Source organism: Sorghum bicolor, chromosome 9 (assembly GCF_000003195.3).
Source record: "Sorghum bicolor cultivar BTx623 chromosome 9, Sorghum_bicolor_NCBIv3, whole genome shotgun sequence".
NCBI classification, from domain to species: Eukaryota; Viridiplantae; Streptophyta; class Magnoliopsida; order Poales; family Poaceae; genus Sorghum; species Sorghum bicolor.
Window position 1 is genome coordinate 50,453,595 of NC_012878.2, and position 24,378 is coordinate 50,477,972.

The 24,378-nt window shown below is 41.8% G+C and overlaps 2 protein-coding genes across 2 annotated transcripts; one reads left to right on the forward strand and one right to left on the reverse strand.

Annotated features, from left to right (window-relative positions):
- LOC8058497 (pentatricopeptide repeat-containing protein At2g01390) lies at positions 1,580-8,156 on the forward strand. The gene is made up of 5 exons (XM_002439803.2): positions 1,580-2,452; positions 3,008-4,068; positions 5,958-6,038; positions 7,102-7,312; positions 7,699-8,156. Exons 1-2 carry the CDS (start codon positions 1,795-1,797, stop codon positions 3,988-3,990), a joined length of 1,641 nt encoding a protein of 546 aa, XP_002439848.2. The 5' UTR covers positions 1,580-1,794; the 3' UTR covers positions 3,991-4,068; positions 5,958-6,038; positions 7,102-7,312; positions 7,699-8,156.
- Positions 7,402-11,604, reverse strand: LOC8077149. The gene is made up of 6 exons (XM_002441101.2): positions 11,183-11,604; positions 8,885-9,011; positions 8,277-8,419; positions 8,028-8,090; positions 7,860-7,925; positions 7,402-7,749 (listed from the first exon to the last, which is right to left on the reverse strand). Exons 1-6 carry the CDS (start codon positions 11,351-11,353, stop codon positions 7,672-7,674), a joined length of 648 nt encoding a protein of 215 aa, XP_002441146.1. The 5' UTR covers positions 11,354-11,604; the 3' UTR covers positions 7,402-7,671.

The following is a 24,378-nucleotide window of genomic DNA, read 5'->3' on the forward strand; positions in this document are numbered from 1 at the left end:
CACTAACCAATTAGCAATACAACGAAGATTGGATAAGAATGAAAAAAAACCTAACCTTCACCTAGTCGTGCTTTATTATTCTGATTACGAAGCGATCGATATATAATTTGGTAAATTATTTTCTAGTTGTGTGTACCAAGATTCATGAATCTTTAACACTCTTCATAAACAATTGTGACTTGATTGACATAGTACTTGTAGATAGTCTACGAAATTATCATCAACGATTAGGATCAATTGGGCGGTTGTGGTCTCTTCGGTCAAGATTAGGAATATTAACCTAAATCCAAGCATCATGATCAGGAAGTTTTGTTCGTGTAGCTTTGGTTGAAGATTGGAATTCTTGACTCTAGACTCTCATTCCCCAAGTGCAAACCCTAGCGGTTGTCGGCTAAGCGTGTGGTGGCCTTTGCAGAAAGGCAGGCCTGTATTAGCGAGCAACAACGAAGCGACAAAGGTGAGCAGTGGTAGGAGGTAAGGCGGGCACCTCATGGTCCATGAACATGGTGTCGAGTGTGTCCGCACAGGCCGCCAAGTAGTGGGCTGCTAGCGGCGAGCTACTTGTGCACGGGTCTTGCAGCGTCGAGGCGTCGACAAGAGCCAAGTACTACTGAAAACCTACGTGCAGATTATAGTTGGGCTGTTGAGCTATAATTTGATTTATTTGAAGGATTTTCTATTTTCTTTGTCTATTTTGTTAATTAAAATTAGATTATTTTTCTTAGTCTATTTGTTAATTTAAATTAGATTTTTTTGTACCAGAAACTACGATACAAATTTTTGTATGATCTGTTACGATCTATTTTTTAACTGATCTATTTGTTTATATTTATTAACTTATATTTTTCTACAGGAAGTATAATCCAAATTTAGATCCGATCTATTAGTATTTTTTTTGTCCAGTTTAGATGTAATCTGATATTTTTTCTCTTAGGTGCACTTGTTTTTTTTATCCAACTTTGGTTCTGCGGTGGACTTGTTCTTTGCGGGCAACTTTTTTTACCCGAGTACACGCTGCCCCGCCGAGGACGAAGATGGACAGATGGTGGCGCATGCATGGAGCACATGTGAAACCGTCGCCTGAATCCGGCATCTGAAGCGCAGGAATCGTGACCGTGTAAACGATTCTCTTGGGAGCATTTTAGTTGTACATAGAGAGAGTTACATGAGACATACATGAGATGTTATACGAGTCCTACACTGAATAACGTGACAGTTGAGTCTTAGATTGAGAGGAGTCTTACATCTTATGTATGTAAGATCTTAAATAATAGAGGGCTTATATAGCACGTCAATTAGATCGAACGGTTATTATAAAGGGAGAGCTTCCTCAAAAAAACTCGCTTTTTTATAGTGTGATGATGATATATCTATTTTCAATTTTGTGGTATAATCTTTAAACCCAACACGCTAATAAATTTTAAAAATTATGTAAAAACTATATTTGAAAAAGGAACAAAAATTAAAAATAACAATAGGGGCGTGGGTTGGGCCATACAATCTACGCAAAATCTTTGTAAAAATATATTTGAAAAATGAATAAAAATTAAAAATAACAATAGGGGCGTGAGTTGGGCCATACAATCTACTCTCCAGGTCCAGGGATCTCAGTCCTCATCGCCGGAGGACCCAGCCAACCCATGAGATGCGCGGACAAGGTGCTCGCCGCAGCACACCGCAACCACAACCACCTTCAAGCCGCCACTACTACGGTCTACGGGCTGCTGCTTGCTGGTCCCCAGACGTGACGGCGCGTGCACTAGGGCGCGGAGAACCCCCTAGTCACCGACCGCCATGCTCCGTCGCAGCCGCCGGTTCCTCGCCAGAACACCTCGCCGCCGCCAACCCAAAACCGCCGGGAAAGCCGAGCCATCTCCCACAGCCGCGCCGACCTACACCCGTGACGTCGTCCGCCGCGCCACCGCCATCCTCCGCGACCACCCCTGGTCGGCTGCGCGCCCGCTCCTCCTCTCCCTCCCGGGCCTCGCCTGGGACTCCCACACCGTGGCGCGCGTGCTCAAGACCCACCCGCCGCTCCAGAAGGCCTTCCTCTTCTTCCGCCTGGCGGCCACCGCGTCGCGCACCTTCCGCCACGACCGCTTCACCTACACCTCCATGATCCACCTCCTCGGGGAGGCCGGCCGCGTGCCGGCCATGCTCCGCCTCCTCGCCGAGATGCTCCGCGCCGGGGTCGCGCCCGACGCCGCCACCTTCACCACCGTCATGCACTGGCTCGCGCGGGCCGGTGACGTCGACGGCGCCATGCGGGTGTGGGCGGAGATGAAGGCGAGGAGCAGGCCTACCGTCGTCAGCTACACCGCGTGCGTTAAGATTCTGTTCGACGCCGGGAGGGCAGAGGAGGCGCGTAGGGTGTTTAGAGAGATGGTGGCTGAAGGGCTGCGCCCCACCTGCAAGACCTACACGGTGCTCATCGAGCATCTCGCCGACACAGGTTAGGTGTTCGACCAGATGCCTGTGCGACGCCATTTAATTTGCATACCATTCTTAGCAGTGCCTTGTCGATATGAGCTGCTGGCTTCTTTTAATCATTTGCTGGGATGCGATCCTGTTGGTTGCTATGTTAAAAGAGGGGTATGCAGGTATTGATAGTCTGGTATTTCATTTTATCAAATGGAGTGTACGTGTCATTGCTAACAGCTGAATCGGAAAGTGAATGCATATAACTCCTTAGTTTCACTTACAAATTACAAACCTTACTCTTATACAATTTTCTGTTCATTTTTTTTTTGAACTCGCTTTCAATTTTCTCATCATTAGTTTCACTTATGTTTGACCTTATTATCAGACTAAGAATGAAGTCATGGCAACCATTCCATTTTTTAGCCTTGAGAATGTGCCTACTATTTCACATCATGAGGAATGGAATGGTTATTTAACACTATTAGAAGAACTAGGATTCTTTTGACTGACATGTGTCATTGATTTGTTTAAGTACACTGTAAATCTTGGTACCATCATATATTAACATGAACCTGGCTGACTTCAGGCAAATTTGAAGCTACTCTAGAGATTATGGACAAGATGAAAGAAGCATGTGTACAACCAGATAAAGCACTCTGCAATATTTTAGTACAGAAATGTTCCAGGGCTGGTGAAACATCAGTTCTTACTTGCATTCTTCAGTACATGAAGGAGCATTTCATTGTTCTTCGTCGACCTATTTTTTTGGAAGCACTAGAAGCTCTAAAAGCTAGTGGTGATAGTGATGAACTTCTTCGGGAAGTAAACCCTCACCTTTCATATGAAGGCATTGAGAATGATCCAATATTGTCTGATCAAGGCTATCTTACTGATAGAAGTATTATTATCTACCTTAAGTCTGCAAACAAATGGTCTGCTATAGAACAAATGGTTAGCCAAATGGCCCCAAAGAATGTGAAAATGGAGACCCATATCCTGTCTGATGTTATTGAGGCCAGCTGTGCAGACCATAAACCGTCTTGTGGGCTCGCAGTTATGCGTTATGGTTTAGGAGTAGGCTGTGAACTTGGTAGGTCTGCATATTGTTCTCTTCTTGGTCAGTACATCAGAACTGGTTCATTTGATTCAGTCTTAGAGATTGTTGAGGAATTGATTAAATCTGGTTGCAATCTTGGGACATATTTATCATCTGTTTTAATACTTAGGTTGGGCTATGCTGGACAGTCTGCATGCGCAGCTCATATTTTTGGATTGTTGACTGCAGACAAGAATGTAGTTTCGTACACAGCCCTTATCAATGCCTATTTTCAAGCTGGCAAAGTTGATGGTGCTCTTGATCTATTCACACAAATGAGAACTAATAAAATATCTGCTTGCTTGGGTACATATGAAGTCCTGATACATGGCTTAGAAAAGGCTGGCCTGAAACAGGAATCAAATTACTACCGAAGAGAAAGAATGAATATGCAATGGCATCTTCAGTATCATGGTCAACGCTCACCTGAAGATACCTTATGTAATCATCTGTTTTGTGTCCTTCATGGGTGATTTTTCAAGATTTATTCATATACAATGTTCTTATCATCAGCACAATTGTTCTGGCTTCATCGTTCCTCAGCCTTGAAGGTAACGCATGTCCCTTTATATTTGTTTTGATGTGAAATAAGATAAGAAAGATGGATTCATATTTTTTTTTAATGAATGATTCATCTCTGAATTGTATAATTGGAGCTCCATGCTGTGGAAAATTATGGATATTGAAATTAAGGAATGGCTTGGAAATTAGCGCAAAACTACAATAAATTGGAAATCCTGATGTTGGCTTAGGGTGTCCCCAACAATTGTTGAAGTCACCAGCTGGATGTGGAAGTGAGAGAAAATGAAAAAATAACCTTGCTCGCGACTTTTCATCGCTGGTTTGGCTCAAAAAAAACAAGGTGAGAGATGATAGGTAGACTGTGGGAACAAAGCAAACCAGACTCCAGCAGCGCCCTCTTGGCTCCTGCTCGACTAATTCTAATGGTGGATCCAAACGCTGGTGCGTGTTTGCCAGAGGACTAGCAGCCAAAGGTGCATGGCCATGGGTGGCCACCAACTGGGCGGTGCGTGCTCGCGGGCGCCCTACGATCACTGTGCCCCACCAACGAATCCAGATTTTCAAGAATGGCTACGAGAATGGGGCGAGCGACAAGGCCGATGGCGCACGGGTCCGGAAGTGCAGCAGCACTGGAGATGTGGCCAATGAGCAATGGTGCAAGAAGAGGCAAGGCTGGCCCACCCGCATACTGGTCCGTAGCGGCCATGGCGCCAGCAGCAGCGGCGCAGAGCAAATCTGCTCGCTGGTGCCTGGGTTTACATGATGGGAGAGAGAAGCGGTTGGAGAGAAAGGATTTTTTTTAAAAAAAAAAAACATAAATGTGAGTCCTACATGGTGACATGGATCTAGTGCAGTCCCTGTCATATCGAATGTTCGGATGCTAATTAGGACTAAACATGAGCTAGTTATAAAATTTATTACACAGATGGAGACTATTTTGCGAGACGAATCTGTTAAGCTTAATTAATTCATCATTCGCACATGTTTATTGTAGCACCACATTGTCAAATATAGACTAATTAGGTTTAATAGATTCGTCTCGCAAATTAGTCTCAATCTGTGCAATTAGTTTTTTTTAATTAGCCTATATTTAATACTCCAAATTAGTGTCCAAACATCTATTGTGACAAGGACTAAAAAAAATACTCTCTAGAACCAAACGGGCCTAACAGCAGGCGATTTCCATTGAGGATGCCCTTACTGATCTTGTCGGAGAAAATTCATTTAAGAGTTAAAGAACAAGCTGTAAGCCTGCAAGGCCATGCCACTGGAACTTACCATCTCACCATCCAGTCGTCTACATCACTCCTGGATCTCCAAGGTTTATCTCTTTCTGTTTTCCCTAAGGACATAAGGAAAGGGGGAAATAGAAGAATGCCAAAACATTAACCGTAGGCTCAGTTATATATTTGTTATTGCTATTTACTTTGATTTATCACCACCGCGCGTGCGGTGTGCGCGTGGGGGTGATTAGTGACATAAGCGCTTACATGTCAAACTGATTCATTATCAATGCTCCATCACTGGAACACATCCTTTCAATGGGATCAGCAGGGCAATTTGGCCGGTTTCAGTAGTTGAGAGCTGTTAGATGTCAATATTATACTTCAGCGACAGTTTGAGGGTGTAAAATGTGCTTTGCCCTAAAGTTCTGTTTTTCCAGAGAGTGAAAATAAGATTCGTCGACTTTCCTGTACTGCGCCGTTTTCTCTTCACCTTTGGAACTTTTGCTTTTGTTTCTAGCCAATATGGTAAATATGATAGGATCACCTTACCTTTCATGAGTTCTCCTAAATGATTAGAAAACTTTTGTTGATTTTTACCTTTCGTGGTCTGTGCATCCTTCAATTAGTTGCAAGTTGTTTCATAATGTCACATGGGAACTGCAGTTAATCAAGATAATTTTGAAAATTTGTAGGAACTTCTAGAAAGTACCATGTTTTTCAGATAATTGTGGGGAAGCACCCAGTGTCCCGGAAGCCTGGATCAGCGAATAGAGGTAAGTGAAGTATTACTCTAATCACCAATAAAACTATACCTTGCTTTATCATCCAACAAGGATTAACTTCTTTTGTTTTACAAGAATTGGGCAAGAGCAATGCCTTTTATTATTGAACTTCTTTACAAATTAGGAAGCATCCATTGTTTCATCAATAAAGTAGTAGCAATGTAGCATGAATGCACAATGCGCCATCTAAATATAGAAATTCTGTGAGATCTCTGTTTAGTATCAAGACTTGTTTTGTAGTAGAAAAGGAAGGTTATGCAAGATGATTTAGATGAATTGTTGAAATATGAGAAATCTGGAGCTATGTTACTTGAAGAATTTCTAAGCAAATTGGAAATCAGCATATCACTCTCTAGTTTTTTGTTTGGTTTGTGGAATGGAATTAGTTGATCCATCACTACCTCATTTCTCACTAGCTAATGATTAGTTATTCCATTAAATTTATTTAAGGAATAAAGTCATGATGCATCGCCCCATCTAAAATGGGTTGATTCCCAGCCCAAACACTCCATTAAGGAAGCATTCTTTCTGTTCTGCTTTACATGATGGTGTTCCTAGGTATCCAGCAACATTAGGAATCGTTTGGAAACAAAATAACCCCCTCCATTCCATATATGTATTGGGAAGGATTGGAGGGGAAAATATTCTCCAATCCAATCAATATGTATTGGAAGGTAATAGGTTTTACTCAATCCATATGGCTGACATTTTTGTTTTCTGGAGATTAGGGCATCAACATTGTCTTGTTTTATCCCCATTGTTTTGCCCTAAGTAAATCTACCGTAGTTATGATTACTCTCAAATAGAAAACCAGTTAGCATCACTAAGGGCCCGTTCGTTTAGCCTGATTTCCAGCCGGAACTTTTCCTGATGATCTTTGGCTATGTAAAATACAACACCGATTCTGGCCGGATCGGTTCCGGTACTAGATTCCGTTGGAACCGAACATGCCCTAAACCAGTGACGGACAGGTTCATATGCTATTACAATGGTCATATTGCTCTTACTTTGAATGACCCCCAGTTTATTCCATGTGATGTTTGTTATCACACAGGACTATACTTCTCTTATGGTGATCGATTTGTCTTGGTGCTAACTGCAACTCACCTTTCAAAAGCATTCAACTGTTCGAGCTTGCTACAAAAGCTCCACGTGATGAAGATTGGTTCTACTGCTTTTATCAAGCCATTAGTCAGCAGTCTTTCCACAGGTTCACTTAAAAAGTTCTCGGCTACTATTGCAGGAGGGTTTTACCATGAGACTCGGTAATTCTCTGGCACTTCTAGCCACCATATTCTGCATTCCTGATTAGTTCTGCATGAAATTTGGGCAAAACATGGGCTAAATATAATAGTGAAACATAAAAAAGGATGACTAAAAAACTTGTTTTAAACTTGTCATTTCAATCCACATCCAGTCAGCAGGAAAGAACTGAGCTAGAGGTTGAAACATCTTTAGACAGGATACTGCATATCTACATCAGATGAGGCTAACATAGTCTAGTCCATTAACTAGCCACCTGAATCTAAAGAACTTCATGCATATATATTACATAGCACGGCAACATTCATCAAACATGCTGCATCCTATCTTGAATCTGTTAGTTGAAGTTCAGGCTTCACTGTCAGGCCACTTTCATAGTTGTCTTCAGCCTCTTTGCAGCTTGCACAAAGCCGACAATGACCTGCAACTCATCCAATTGCTTCAGCATGGGCAAAAGCAAATTGGAATTAACAGAGCAAAAGCAGACTGTCAGGACCTCACATAATGATGCAAGTTACTGGAGTCAGAAGTTAAATTTGTTTTATCAACCTGGGCCGTGAAGTGCCTTTGAACAGCATCAATTAACTGCTCCCTGGATGGATTAGGGCATGCATCCTGTTCAACAAATGCCGTCCCCCGTCCGTTAGAACATCGATGCGCAATTGGATACTTGCAGTTGATAGTAGGGTCTTATCTAGGAATTTGAGCTGTACTTACGAGATTGAAGTGGCGCCAATATCTCCACAGTGCAGTCAGTTCTAGCTTGCTCAGATCAACTTTCTGCAGTGTTACCAGTCAAAAGAATGTAAAGATACAAGCTGCAGAAGTAATGTGGTCCAAAAATAATTGAGCAACGACTGAGAGCAAAACTACATATAAAGTCATCAACACAGATTACTGTAAAGTGATTGTTGGATTCCAACCAAATGATATCGAGTCCACAACCCAAGGAAGCGAAAGTCGCACCGTGTGAGCTCTTGAGGAAGATGACACAGACGTCTTGGAGTGGGAGTCACATGACATTGAACGGCTGAGGGATTTTCTGTGGAAACCCCTATGCTGCCTGCTCCTTGACCGCTGTGGCTTTGGTGATTGTGCATCATCGGAGGCTGCAAGAAAGAAGATTAAAGAAGGCAGCATTTCAGACGCATATTACCAAGTTGCAGGACATGGTTAGGAAACAAGAAAACTGTGCCTCAAACTAAATTCAATCTGTACAGATCCGTGACCTAATGGCATGTAGATATTTTTCAGATACTCTATAAGGAACATTATTTGTCTCTAGAACTTTTGGGTTTGTCTTGGATAGATCTGACTGTATTTCGGATTTTCCCCCCTACTGTTGCTGCTGAATTGTGCAATCCAAAACATATGACCAGTACTGTAGAAGATTGACGAAACTAGTACAGAGTGAGTAATACTCGGTATCCAAGAATGAATTACTTTACAAACAAAACCAAGATCTATGAAACATATCAGGGAATCAATTATATATAAGAAACAGTTCTTGACAGGAACTGTGAAAATGAAAGCATTGTGATTTGTGAATGAAAAATACAATCCTGGTATCTTACCCAGATCTGAACTATTCCACTGCATGTTTTCACAATCAAATTTATCATCCTCCTCGTTGCCAGTCGGAGGTTCAATCACACTTAAAGCATTCCGCTGCAGCTTTACCTCTATTCCATTAGTAAGAACCTGGTGAGAGCAGATGAACATCAGGTTTTTAGGAATATAAGCACAACTTAAACCCAATACATTTGATAAAAGTTAGTGACTTCTACCATGACAATTGGCAAGTTTATTTGAAAGCAAATTTTAGCACAAAAGCATCCTATGATTGCCCCATTTCAAGTTGTGTATGTATATTCAGGAATCAAATGGCTATAAAGGGCTAAAGAATAAATATTAAAACAGCAATGAGTGGTGGCGCGCGTGCTGAGGGTGGTGGGATCCAAACACCCAGAGAATAACCTGTGGTGGTGTCATAGATAAATAAAACAAGAACAGTCAGCCAAATAGGGCCAAAATATCACGTGAGATGAGATGTCTAAATCAATGCACCATCTAATTAGCCAATGCATAAGATAGCGACCTAAGCAGTTTGTATATTGGAAGTTCGGAACCAGAACCAGACACATCGCTGGAAATCAGCAAAGCATGATTTCATCTGCAGACCTACGACTCTAGCATAGCATTATTAAACTAAAAAAATGCTCACATAATATAATATTGTTAATTGCCCAAAAATTCGTACTGTCAAGGTTTGGCTGTAAAGAGTTCAGATCAGAGGGGTGTGAACTCAATAGCTCGTCGAGACAATGATGGTTGCTTCAATGAGTGATTGGATAGGATAAATACTAAACTATTTTGCAAAATAAAAACAAAAAGGATAAATCTAAAATCAAATTAAGACTAAGCCAATACATTGTGTTGGCACAATGCGAGGAACAGTGAAATAATGATACCGTGCATACAACTTGCAGGCATTCTTAAGAGTAATATCCTCCCAAGTTTCTGAGTGGCAAGGCTCAAATCGAGACGCATGCAGGAACAAATAATTTAAGAGCTGCCTCCAGAATTCCAAAGAAACGCAGCTCAATCCAAATCCCCTAAAAAGACAGCAGAGACTACAGCCGGACTCAAATCTAGATACCTAAAATATCCAACGCGACAAGCAATAGTGGTCCACGGCCACGAATTTCACAATTGATGCTGACAGCCCAATTCAAATACAGATCAAACAAAAATGAAACTCTGCAGTGCAATCAAGGCCACGAACAATGCAGTGACTGAGGAACCAAGATCTGGGTTTTCGTCTGAATAACTGCAAGTAGCTGGGGAAAGTTTGAACAGAAAAATTGAGATAAGACAATCTTGGGAATAAATTTAATGCCAATATTGCAACCTAGATGGAGAGAAATTAGGAACAGTCCAATGCTGAATCAAACTGCAAGGTACAGTGCAGCAATAACTTAAACCCAGAATTAGAAGAAAGAAAAAGGAAAAGAAAACGAAATCGATCTGAACTTCATTCAATAAACTAATCCAGATTAGCAATCCGAGCTAAATTAGGGTAAATCCTCCAAACATGGACCTGATCGAAACTCTAGAGCAACTAAAACCCAAAATTAACAACCAGAAAAGCAATTCACATTGCAGCAAGACAAGATCTGGGATTAAAAAATCGGCAATTGCAAGGTGGAAGCAGCGAATTACCAGTCAATGCCATCCTGTGAGGCCGACGGCCTTCTTCAGCTGAATCCAAATACCCTAAAAAGACGCAAGGACTCGAATCTAGACACCTAAAACATCGAACGCAACAAGCAATACTGATCCACGGCCACGAGTTTCACAATTGATGCAGACAGCCCAATTCAAATGCAGATCAACCAAAATGAAACTCTGTAGTTCAATCTGGACCACGAACAATGCAGTGACAGTGAGGAACCAAGATCTGAGTTTTCGTTTGAATAACTGCAAGTAGCTGGGGGAAGTTTCAACAGCAAAATTGAGATTATAGACAATCCTCAGAATAAATTTAATGGAATACTGCAACCTAGATGGAGAGAAACTAGAAATAATCCAATGCTGAATCAAACTGCAAGGTGCAGCAGTCCAGCAATAATTTAAACATAGAATTTGAAAAAAAAAAGTAAGGAAAACAAGATCGATCTGGACTCCAATAAACTAATCCAGATTAGCAATCCCAGCTAAATCAGGGTAAATCCTCCAAGCACGGACCTGATCGAAACCCTAGAGCAACTTAAAACCCAAAATTGACAACTAGAAAAAGCAATTCGCATTGCAGCGAAACAAGATCTGGGACCAAAGAATCGGCAATTGCAAGGCGGAAGCGGGCGAATTACCAGCCAATGCCATCCTCCGAGGCCGACGGCCTTCTTCACGACTCCGTGCAAGCCCACGAGCACCGACTTGGTGCGGTTGTTGCCGGTGACCACCACCTTGGTGTGCCGCGGCAGCACGGACATCTCATCCTCGCCCCAGCCTGCCGGCACTCGGTTGACAGCCGCAATCATCTCGCCAACGGATCAGCGCCCCCCTGCCTGCCCCGCGAATCCTCCCCCCCAAATTGCCGCCCAATTCCGGGCGCGGTGGTTTGCTCTGAGGCTGGAAGCAGTAGGGTGTTGGGGGGCTTAGGCCCGGGCTGAACCGGTTTGGTGTGGTGGAGGCGAGGGGAGGGGGGGAATTGAGCGCGCTGCGCGCACACTGGTCTGTGTGTGAAGCAGTCCGAGGGGGAGAGTGTGCGACTTTCTTGCTTTTCGTGTTTCCTGTGCTGCTGGCCTGCTGCTAGTACCCTACACCGCCTGCCTGCTATGGATCCCGGTGCGCAGGCGCCAGCCAGTGGGAGCGTGACGCGTGGCTTTTAAGGTACCTTGTTTTTTCAGTGTATTTAGATATATACCGTGTCTAGATACATAGTAGTAAAAATAATATAGCTAGAAAATTAAGATATCTTATTAATTAGAAGAGTGGAAGAGGAGTAATTTATTGGGGGTCCTTGTTTGAATGGTTTTGAATTTCGTAGCCGGACAAAGCAAAAAGGAGATAGGTGGGGAATTTGGGATCCTGGACCGGGTCTTGCTAGACAGCGTGCTGAGTACTCACTAGATTATTGGGATTTGTATCCTAAATAAAACGGCTGCTATCGCTACGTTGATTTAGGGCACTCATAATGCAAGACTCTATCACAGAGTCCAAGACACTTAACTACATACTATTTATGGTATTTTGCTGATGTGGTAGCATATTTATTGAAGAAAGAGGTAGAAAAAATAAGACTCCAAGTCTTATTTAGACTCCAAGTCCACATTGTTCGAGGTAATAAATAACTTTAGACTCATACATATAAATTTATTACCTCTTTCTTCAATAAAGTTATTTATTACTTCGAACAATGTGGACTTGGAGTCTAAATAAGAAACCCACACCTCTCTCAACCCTAGGAACACCACCTCCTTTGTAAAGTGTGCCAACACCACCAAGTGTACACCACCATGTGCAAGTGTGTTAGCTTTTTCACAAACATTTTCCCAAAGGAGTTAGCCTCTCAACTTGCCACGCCACTCGATCCTAACACGTATGCAAAGTTAGATCGCTCAAGTGGCACTAGATGACCGATATGCAAACAAGTTTGCCCCTCTTGATAGTACGGCCATCTATCCTAAATCCGGTCATATACTTCTCTACCCACCTATGACCGGTGAAATGGAAATGCCCTAGGTTATACCTTTGCCTTGCGCATTCCATTCCATCTCCTCCAATGTTGATGCAACACATGCACCAACCAATCACCAAATGATATGATCCACTTCATATCATCACATGACCGTATTGGTTCATCGATCTTGACCTCACTTGCTCTTCACCGTTGCCTCGGTCCATCGGCGCCAAGTCTCGCTCAAGCTTCACCGTCACACGCGGTCCCTCGCTTCAAAGCCTCCGACTTGCCCTTCACTCTTGCAACCGGTCCATCAAGCCAAGCCTCATCTTGATCTTCTCCACCTTGGTCACATGACTCCATGTCATGTCTCATATGCAATGAGCTCCTCCATCATCATATAATCACCTGTGGACTAATCTCCTGTGTATCTCACATAAACACTATTAGTCCACCTAAGTTGTCACTCAATTACCAAAACCAAACAAGGACCTTTCAGGTGTTTGCAACATTACCATTACATTTACATGAGTCTTCATGCAAGATGAATAATTAAAATATAATTTAAATTTTGATGTGAAATTGAAAGAATCTAGTTCATACCATAGGAAACGTGTTCATTACAATTATCTATTCTACCATTTCTTGTCTATGATACACTTAAGATAGTAGGAATTGATATTCTCCTAGAATTTCTATCGTAAGCCAATAGTTGGACCACAAAGTCATTTCGTATTCTTTGGCCACCATATGAAACATGTGAATAAAACAAAGTCATTTCGTATTCATCTGGGTCCATTCCTCTCGCAGTTCAAAGCCTTATTGATACTAATGCTCCCTTATTCAAGGAACCAGATACACTACCACCACCTAGAGAGTTTGATCATGGTATTCCATTAATTCCTGGTGTCAAACCTATGAACATGAAACCTTACAGATATTCACCAACACGGAAGGATGAGATGGAGAGACAAATTAAGGACATGCTAACAAATGGCATCATCAGCCCCAGCCAAAGCCCCTTTGCATTACTAGTCATCCTAGTCAAGAAGAATGATGGATCTTGGAGATTCTATGTGGATTATCGCCAACTTAACAATCACACAGTGAAAAACAAGTACCCACTACCATTAATTGATGAGTTACTAGATGAACTCCATGGAGTAGCCTTGAAAGTGCATCTAGCCCTTTGTGGGTTTTGGTGAATTGAATGACAACATGATTAAAGGTCTAATAAGTTTGCTAAGTGTTGAACAGGATATTGAGTCTATTGCACATACTTGTGGATTGTGTATTAACAAGTATGTTCAAGGCTCAACAAGCAGGCAAACTTGATGATATGCCACATAGTGTTGAAATGAAGGCCAAATTGTATATTGTTGTATTAAAGGATTATGAAAATAATCTAGGTCAAGCAAAAGACAACAATACAAATAAGATCTATGGAATGGGTTATATGCTGTGGGATATCATAACATCATGAGAAAGCAAGCATATTTGACAAATGACAAAAGAGACATGAGTTGATGTTCTTTGATTGGTCTCTACAATGACTTGCTTTTCATGAACAAGAAGAGCTTGATAGTGAACTAGGTTTGATCAAGCTAGAAGTATGAAGATAAAGATTGAAGTGAGTATTGAGTGCCATATATGTCTCTATGTGAGTCAAACTGAAGCTTGGTTGATCTCAATATTTTTATCTAGAAGATATTCAAGCAAGGATCACGATATTGAAGAAATGATTATTCAATGGATACTTAATGTGATATGACTTGAGTATGGCTTGATAAGGTGAAGATAGCAAGGAAAGGGCTTCGAGGGACTAAGTGGAGGTGAAGGGATAAGCGACGGCTTAAGGACCGAGGTACCATGGCTAAGGTGAAGAAGAGAGTACTTGCATTGAGTCGAGGAACTAATCAAGCTATGAGGAGTCATACTGTGTTGAGGATCAAATCTTTAGTAGAAGTTACTTGAAGCTAGGGAGGTGAACTCATATGTGTTGAAATGGGTCAAGTCACATGCTCAAGGTGTGTTTGCTCAAGAAACGGAGACAAAGTTGATTGCAACCCTTTATGGAGTAATATTGAGAAGAAATGGCATATGAAGACATTGAAGACTCAAGTGGTTAAATTAGTTATATTCTCTTGTTCTTGAGTATAGGTATGCCGTACTATCAAGGGGGATGCAATACGAATGATAGACAAGTCTCAAGTGCTCAAACTAACCGAACCCAAGTGCTAACATGAGAGAAAACACTTAGCACTGCACCTGCACAAGTTGATCTTGGAGCTTGTTCTTTGCAGGGTTAGATAGCCCTCGAAATAAGCTTTCCGAAAAGTCCAAGATCACTGCAAATGGAGTTCGGAGTAAAAAGTTATGGCTTTTTACGTAAGGTGACCTGTGCTGTTTTTACAAGGGCGGCAGTGCCGCCCCTGTACAGTCACAACGGCTAGTTTTCGAATCCTAACGGCTAGTTTGAGTGGGATGAGTATATATATCCATCCCACTGCTTCTGGTCGTGCTGCTGATGCTCCAGACCTTCCCAATCTTTGCAAAGCCTCTCCCCAACTCTTTCTTTGTGAGAGTATTGTGCTTAGTGCATAATTTAGTGTTGGGGCTATGTGACTAAGAGCTTGAGAGCAGATTAGAGCAATCCTAACCTTGAGCACTTGTTGGGCTTCGTCGATCTTCATTGTGCATTTGTTACTCTTGGAGGTGAAGCCTCCTAGACGGCTAGGCGTCGCCCGGCGAGCTCCCGTGCTTGTGGTGAGCAGCGGGACAGTTTGTAAGACTCTCTTGCAGCTAGTGAAATCACCCCTCACCTCAAGAGTTCATTCTCTTGATTTGAGAACGAGGGCAAGGCAAGCCTTGGTGGCGAGCCAATCCTTTTGTGGATACCTCAACAACGTGGACTTAGGCAAGCCTTGGTGGCGAGCTGAACCACGGGATAAACACCGTGTCATATTGTGCTTGTTTTACATTCTTGCAAGTTCATATTGTTGTTGAGGTGCTTGTAAGGTTTGTGGCCAATCTACTTGGTGGTACTTGTTCTGCTGCGTATAACTACTATTCAGTGACTAACATACTTGCAGGAAGCTGGGAATTTTACCTGATCTAAGTTTCCTTGGTTGGATTTTGAATTGTACTAAGTTCCTCCTGCGCAGGCCGGCAGTGCCGCCCTCTAATCTGATAGAGTTTTGAGTTGAAACTTTGCAGATTTGTCATTGGATACCTCTAGTACTTCTTCACCAAGTTTGGGCTCATTTGGACACACGGTTGCTGGAAGGCAGTGCCGCCCTCAAAGGGAGGCAGTGCCGCCCTCAAAGGGAGGCAGTGCCGCCCTGAGTTTTAATTTCAGTTTGAGCTAAATTTTTGCAGGCCTATTCACGCCCCCTCTAGGCCTCCTCGGCGACATCAAGGTCCTTTCAAGCCTAGTTCACTAAACTGGACATGAGATCTAGGTATCACCAAATCAGACTGAAGCTAGAAGATGAGCACAAAATAGCTTCTAAAACACATCATGGTCACTAGAAATTCAGAGTAATGTCGTTTGGTCTTACTAACGCACCTGCTACCTTCCAAGCCCTTATGAACACGATATTCCAACCTCTGCTCCGATAGTGTGTTCTCATATTTGTGGATGATATTTTGATTTATAGCAAGACCTTGGAAGATCATGTGCAACATCTTCAACAAGTTTTTAGGATTTTGGAAAATCATAATTTGTACCTAAAGATGTCCAAGTGCTCCTTTGCACAGTCTTCATTGGAGTATCTGGGCCACATCATCAGTTCGCAAGAAGTGGCGACTGATCCATAGAAAACAAATGGCATTGCCACGTGGCCAGCACCTACAGATGCCAAACAGTTGAGGAGTTTCTTGGGATTGTCTGGATATTATAGGAAGTTCATCAGGAATTATGCAGCTATCAGTAGTCCACTGACTGATCTGTTGAAGAAACACACTTTGTTCCATTGGAATTCCAAGTTACAGGAAAGCTTTGACACACTCAAGCAAGCCTTGATCTCTGCACCGGTCTTCGCTCTGCCAGATTTTTTCACCAGCATTGGCGTGGTGTTGTCTCAAAATCACTACCCCAGTGCATAGTTAGTAAAGCATTGGGTCCACGTGCACAAGCCATATCAACTTATGAAAAGGAGTGTATGGCTCTCATCTTAGCTATTGCCAAGTGGAAACCATATCTGCAGCATAGGGAATTCACCATCTTAACTGACCATCACAGTTTAGGGCATCTTGGAGATCAAAAACTGATGGAAGGAATGCAGCAAAAGGCTTTCATTAAACTGTTAGGCATGCAATACAAAATTATTCACAAGAAGGGTCTAGACAATAAAGCTGTTGATGCTCTATCTCGACAACTAGATTCAGAACAACTAGTCGTTATGTCCACAAGCACTCCCTGATGGCTTGAAGTATTTGTGGAGGGCTACCAGAAAGATGACTCCACTAGACAACTACTTGCTGAGTTGGCTCTGACTGGAACTAATGACAAAGGGTTTTCCCTGGTTGATGGCATTATCAAGTAGAAAGACACAATCTGGTTGGGCACTCACACTGAGGCTCAACAGGCCATCTTACTAGCTCTTCATTCGAGTTGTCTAGGGACCACAGCGGTGTTAATGCCACTTACCATAAAGTCAAGTCACTTTTTGCTTGGCCACATATGAAGAATACTGTCAAAGACTATGTGGCTAATTGTGTTGTATGCGCTCAGGCCAAATCCGAACATTGTAAGTTACCTGGTCTCCTACATCCGCTCCCTGTTCCCCCTAGTGCTTGGCATACTATCAGTTTAGACTTCATAGAGGGTCTGCCTAAATCTAAATCTTATGATACTATCTTGGTGGTGATAGATAAACTCACTAAATATGCCCATTTCATCTGATTATATCACCCATATACGGCTTCTTCTGTGGCTCAAACGTTTCTCACACACATATACAAACTCCATGGCATGCCCTCAATTATCATTTCCAATCGAGATAGGATCTTCACTAGTGCTTTTTGGCAAGAGTTGTTCAAACTCACTGACACCACCCTAAACATGAGTTCTTCTTACCACCCACAAAAAGATGGCCAGTCGAAACATCTAAATCAATGCTTAGAAACATACTTAAGATGCATGGTTTATTCGTGTCCAACCAAATGGGCCAACTGGATATCCTTGGCAGAGTTTTGGTATAACTCCACCTTTCACTCAACACATGGCATGTTCGCTTTTCAAGCTTTGTATGGCCATCCACCTCGCCACTTTGGTATAACTGTGGATGATGCTTGTGTTGTGTCTGATCTGAAACAATGGTTGGAGGAACGACACTCTGTTTTGCAGCATATCCAGAATCTCACTCGTGCTCAACACCGTATGAAGAAGCAAGCTGATAAGAATAGAGTGGAACATTCTTTTGAGGTTGGCGACTGGGTGTATGTTAAGCGGCAACCACATATCCAACAATCAGTCCAACGCCGCTTTAACCACAAGCTAAGTTACAAGTACTTTGGTCCTTATTTGGTACTCCAGAAGGTTGGCCAAGTTGCATACAAGATTCAACTGCCGACTTCCAGCCAAATTCATCCTGTTATTCATGTTTCCCAGCTTAAAAGCTCTTCCACCATAGGTTACTGACGTTACAGTTGCTAATGAGTTTCAGTAGAATGCCTTCAGTTCAGGTACTAGCTTGCTGCTTCAGGAAGGTGGGTGATCATGTGGTGACCAGGGAACTCGTTCAACACCACTGGGCACAATGGGAACCTCTACCTCCAGCACGCAAGCCAAAGAAATAGAAAATGCCTTATATGCTACAACATCGTGAGGGCGCGCTGCATCTTAAGGACGGGAGAGTGTGATGAACACATATACTTACTAGTATTCTATTAAGTTGTTGGACTTGTAAGATGGCTTGGGCCGCAAGGAGTGTCTGGGCCTAAGCCCATGTATCCAGTACTATTTTGATTCGCTGTGTGGGTGGTTGGGAGGACAACAAAAATTAAAAAATCAATTCTCTTCTCTCCTGGTTCACGTGAACTCCTGCTGGAGACGGCTCCGCCGTGCTCACCGTCGTGCGCGTACGCCAGCCACTTCTCTCTGCTTTCCGGCCGAGATCGTCACATGAGGGTGGTCGGAGATATGGGGACTCAAGTTGCAGGAGACATAGGTCGGGAGAGGCCAGTGCCTTAGCTAGATTATTCTTATTCCTCATGGCAATCAAGTCCATGGTGGCCTAAATGCAACAACAAAGAGTGGGCTCGTTAAATTACGAGCAGAGAGAGCTATGTCTTGTACTTGTGCGTGCATAACACAATTTATAGACAGGTAGGGTGGCAAACAATATGAAAATTGGAAACAAATCTGACTCGTTGATATCGCACTGATTTATGATACCATCTGAGGGCATCCCTCGGCGCCGCGAACGAAGTTGCAAGGGCATCGGCGAGAATCCACCAGCATTACTATATGAGGCCATCCCATGGCGCATCGGCGAGCACCTACCAGCAAGGCCTCGATCTTTATCGGTCATGGCGATCTTCCGGAAGGTTAGACTAGTAACGAAGAACAGCAACCTACACGAAGGCCTTGTTTAGTTGGCAAAAAATTTAGATTTTGGGTACTGTAGCACTTTCATTTGTTTGTGGCAAATATTGTCCAATCATAGACTAATTAGGGTCAAAATATTTATCTCGCGATTTACGGGCAAATTTATTTTTGTCTAAATTTAATACTTAATGCATGTGTCGTAAAATTTGATGTGACGGAGAATCTTGAAATTTTTTGGAACTAAACAAGGCCGAAGTCATAAACAAACATTATTTGAGCTGAATCCAAGTTGTCCTTTCCGAGTCCTCCAACACATGTCGAAAAATATTGGGCTTATAATAACCAGTTGAATCGCTAACATTTCGGCCCGTTAGCATACAGCCTGTGTCCAACTCGATCTTTCTCAATCGTCCAACACGGAAGCCCAAATTCATCGTCCATGCCGCCCAACATGACAATCGTGTGCTCCAAGTCCAACCCAATGGGCGAGCCCAGAAACAAATACATATATAGGAGTATAAGGTAACCTAACTATCCAGCCCAATGTGCAAGCCCAGAAAGAAACAAACGACAGAGAGCATCATTAGCTGGACCATGTAGATTTCCTTTGGACGAAGCCCATGAATTGGAGATTTCCTTTGGACAAACAGCTCGCAAGTTCTTCTCGGACGAACACTGGTTCCGCTAATATGGGAAACTCGGTAATTACAATTTACAAGCATGCTTCTGTCAATAGATAAGTACATGCTAACTATAGGGATCTGAAGCCGGGTTGGCAGCTTTGCATAAGGAAATAGACGCGATGCCTATGAGAACATTACTAGTTCATATTTTGAAAGGCACAAAAGCTATATGTAAACCCTTTGCAAAATTTAGTGATTTCATAATCTCTAGTGCAAAAATTCTATTAGCACAACTCCAAAAAAAAATACAAGGGGTCGTTGCTTTCTCTCAACCCTACTTGACCTCTAGGACCCACTGATTCTTGTCTTATACTCTCTTCATATCAATAAAATCGTTTAGTACAGCGACACGGTCTCTAAAGCCGATACAAAAGTACATGCAATTTATTTTAAAATAAATGCATAGGAGTATCTAGTTTCTCGAAGAGTTAATTTTTTCCTAAATTTAGATATAATAACAGTATAAATATTTTAATCTCTAAATAAATTTATTATAAAAGTATATTTCTCAATCAATCTAATGATACTACTTTGCATACATCATAAATATTACTATTTTTTATAGAGTCTTTTTGAAAATTTTTTTATATAGAGTTTGGCTCTACAATAAGTGAGATATATACTTATTTTGTCGATTGTTTTTACCTCGTTCTTTACTGCAAGTCTTCCCTAAACAATGGGAATGGACATGTGCAGGGCGTGGCAATATAAGGCCTTGTTTAGTTCACCCTAAAAACCAAAAAATTTTTAAGATTTTTCGTCACATCGAATCTTACGACAAATGTATGAAGCATTAGATATAGATAAAAACAAAAACTAATTGTACAGTTTGCCTGTAAATTACGAGATGAATCTTTTGAACCTAGTTACTCTATGATTGGACAATGTTTATCAAATAAAAACAAAAGTGCTACAATACTCCTACCCAAAAAATTTTGGGAACTAAAACACGGTTGTTGTGCTACTACTCGTAATTGTACTATACAAACTTTGCTCCAAGTGACAGAGATTACTCCTTAGGACTGTCCCAACGTTACTATAATTATTAATGTTCATAAACACTACATATAGAAATTATAGTCTTAATTGATAGTTTCTATAAAATAATTTGTTATCCAATTGCAAGCATTCTCTCTTTATTCCGTACCGATCACAACCCTTTATGTCTTAGTTCTCGTGTAGACATGGTTTCTAACTTAGACCCGGTTTTTATGATTTTTACTCTTTCTCTCTCTCTTCAATACCTTGCCATATTTTTTTAGATGACCGTGCAATTAATTTCTATAGAAACTATGATGGTTTCTGCATTGTGAGTGCCCTTATATATTAGTCTCCGTTCTTAAGTACTCTTTAAATCAACTTAAATTAATTTTTTTTTAAAAATTGATCTTATTTTAAAAAAGGGGTATTAAGATTTATGATACTAAATTGCTATCCTTAAAGGTACTATGTAGACTATATTTTCATAGTATGCTCATTTAATGTCATAAATATTTATAGTTTTTTCTATAAGTTTGGTCTATGATAAAAAAAAGTTTGATATTTAAATTTTAATTTATTTAGGGATGGAGGGAGTACTTGAGATTGATGAATGATGACAGTTAGAAAACATTTGCTCATGCAATTAGCAGCCTCTTGGCAAAGAGGGGAAAGATATTAACTTTACCGGTTCCCCAAACATGCTATATATGCTTTTGTGGGTTTCACTTTTCTCCTCAGTTTTTTTTTCTTTTTTGGTTCGCATTGCTCATCATTGTCTCTGGCTCTTTCTTCCATTAACATTTCCCCTGATCGAATGCGTCATTCGCTTTCTCGCCCATTTTCTCGTGTACTACCTCTTTCTCATACTTTGATTGATCAAGGCCTTGTTTAGTTTTTAAAAAATTTTGTCAAAAATTTCAGATTCTCCGTCACATCAAATCTTGTGACTCATGCAAGCATTAAATATAGATAAAAATAATAACTATTTGCATAGTTTACCTTTTAGGAGACGAATCTTTTGAGCCTAGTTAGTCTATGATTAGACAATATTTATCAAATACAAACAAAAATACTACAATATTTATTTTGCAAAACTTTTTAAACTAAACAAGGCCCAAGTGGTCGACGAAAGTGATGAGAAAGCTAGATTCCTCGAAACAAAAACAAGCCACGACGGGCACAGAGCTGCTGGCTGCTGCTGAAGCTAGATCAACGTAGTAGGAGTGAGTTAGGTTGAAAACGGACGGAAAATCGCTCTATCATTTTTATTTTCATATTTTTAAACGAAAACGGAAGTGAAAGTTTTACAACCTGAAGCGAAAACGGTAGCGGGATAAACGGTAATACAAAAACGGATAAATACGATCGAAAAATAGACGGAAACGAGCGGTAAGCGAAAATTTAAACCGGAACATGTAAGCCGCATATGATAGCGTAAATATAGAGACCAAAATGCAGTACCAAATATCAAATATGCACTGACCAGTGACCACATTAATACAATACCACATATACATAGTCCATAGATCATAATTCACACAAATATAAATTATCCATACATCGCATAAGAATATATCCATAGTCCATAAATCACAATTCACATAAATATAAATTATCCATATATCGCATAAGACAAGAGACATTTTGGGCCATATTGGGCTAAGGAACTATGTTGGGCTACTTTCCCATTTTTATGAAAAACGGGATAGAAAACGGAATATCCCGGTAAAAAACGAGATTCCACAAATACGGACGGACAAAACGCTCTACCGTTTGATCCCGCTCCTGTTTTAATCCGTCCCATTTTCGGTCCCGTTTCTGTTTATTCCATAAAAAACAAAAACAAACGAGAAAATATGGTATAAGGTTGCGGACGGAACGGCCGTCCGTTTTCAACTTTAGGAGTGAGTGCGCAGGGGATAGCGTCATGAAACGATAGCATGTATAGCTGCCATGCGTCGCCGTTGCCACGGTACGGTGTTTCCAACGGGCCGCTGCATGCATGCTCTGTGCTGCACGCTGATGGCGGCCTTTTGCTACAACGGCGCGACGTGCTCTGAAGTTCGTGCGTGCGTAGGCATATCCAACCAAAAGCGCTTTTGCCCACCCGCGGTTTCATCTTTTTTCCCATCTTTCTCAAGAAAAATGATAGGTCGCGTCCTATCTACTGTGCATGTTTCTATCTCCCTCTTTTGATCTTTTCTTTACGGGTAATGGAAAGTGAGTCCAGACCAAAACGTGCCGGCGGGTGCTTCGTCTGCAGCAAAGCTAACAGTTGGGACATGGACACGCAGGAGCATACTACTAGTACTAGTATGTCAGCGTTACACGATTTCGGCCATGTTTAGTTAACTCCAAAAACCAAAAAAAAAATTCAAAATTCTCCGTCACATCAAATTTTACGGCATATGCATAGAGCACTAGATATAGATGAAAATAAAAACTAAATCACGAGATGAATCTTTTAAACCTATTTTGTATGTCAAATAAAAATGAAAGTGTTACAGTCAAAAACTAAAAACTTTTCAGAACTAAACAAGGCTCTGGTCTTGAGTTGCAGGAGTCCAGCAAAGATTTCACCATGCACTGAGTCTGTTATCTATTTAATATTATTTTTTTATAATAGATAATAGTATTTTTAAGTTATAGTTTATCGGTAAAACGAACAGACTAAACATACGGTTAGTAGCAAGAAAATAGGATCTGAGGACACCAAGGGAAGGAGGGACCACGGAACAAGTGGTATTTGTTCCTGGCCACGGGCCACGGCGGCGCTGGCTCTCCTCGGCTGATGACCGATTGCGCCGGCCGCCGGGACGCTGCTGCTGTTTCTCTGTCGCCAAAGGGAGGGAGGAGAGACCGTGGCCGGCGGCAGGACGCGCACCTCCGACTCGATCCAGACGCGGCCATGACACGTGCACCATCACCCACAGAATGCGTTGTACCCGGCGGCTCTGCTGGAGCCTGGACGTACCCTGCACTCCTGCACTCCTGCGGTGGGAGTGAACCCATGCATGGGTTCAGATAAGGATGTACTGTATGGCCTTGTTTAGTTTCCGAAAAAATTTACAAAATTTTTCAGATTTTCCGTCACATCGAATCTTTGGACGTATGTATGGAGTATTAAATATAGATGAAAATAAAAATTAATTGCACAGTTTGATCGGAATTGACGAGACGAATCTTTTGAGCCTAGTTGGTCTATAATTGGACAATATTTGTCAAATACAAACGAAAGCGCTACTATTCCTAGTTTGCAAAACTTTTTGGAAGTAAACAAGGCCTATGTGTGAGCGAGCAATGCAGCAAATTGTAATGTGAACGTGAGCCATTAAATTTTGCCATGGTCCCGAGCAGGCGATGTCACGCTGAAAGCTCTCCGTAGGTAGCTGCAACCTTGCAAGTTACAATTCTGGGTCTCCGCCGCAAGTCTGGACCATGAAAGCACAATGCAACGCTCAGCATGCATCTCTTCTTCCATTTAGGTCTTGTTAAGTCCTTTCTTCCACGCTTCGCGCCATGGGGAGATCAGATCCATGCCCTCACTTGTCAATGAAATAACCCATTCCTAACAAGCTTCCTTTCCTTCCTCGGCAAAGAATAATGCTATCCGGAACAGCACGGACGAAGGGGTTGGTCGCGCTAGAGCGAAGGCAAATAAGGAAA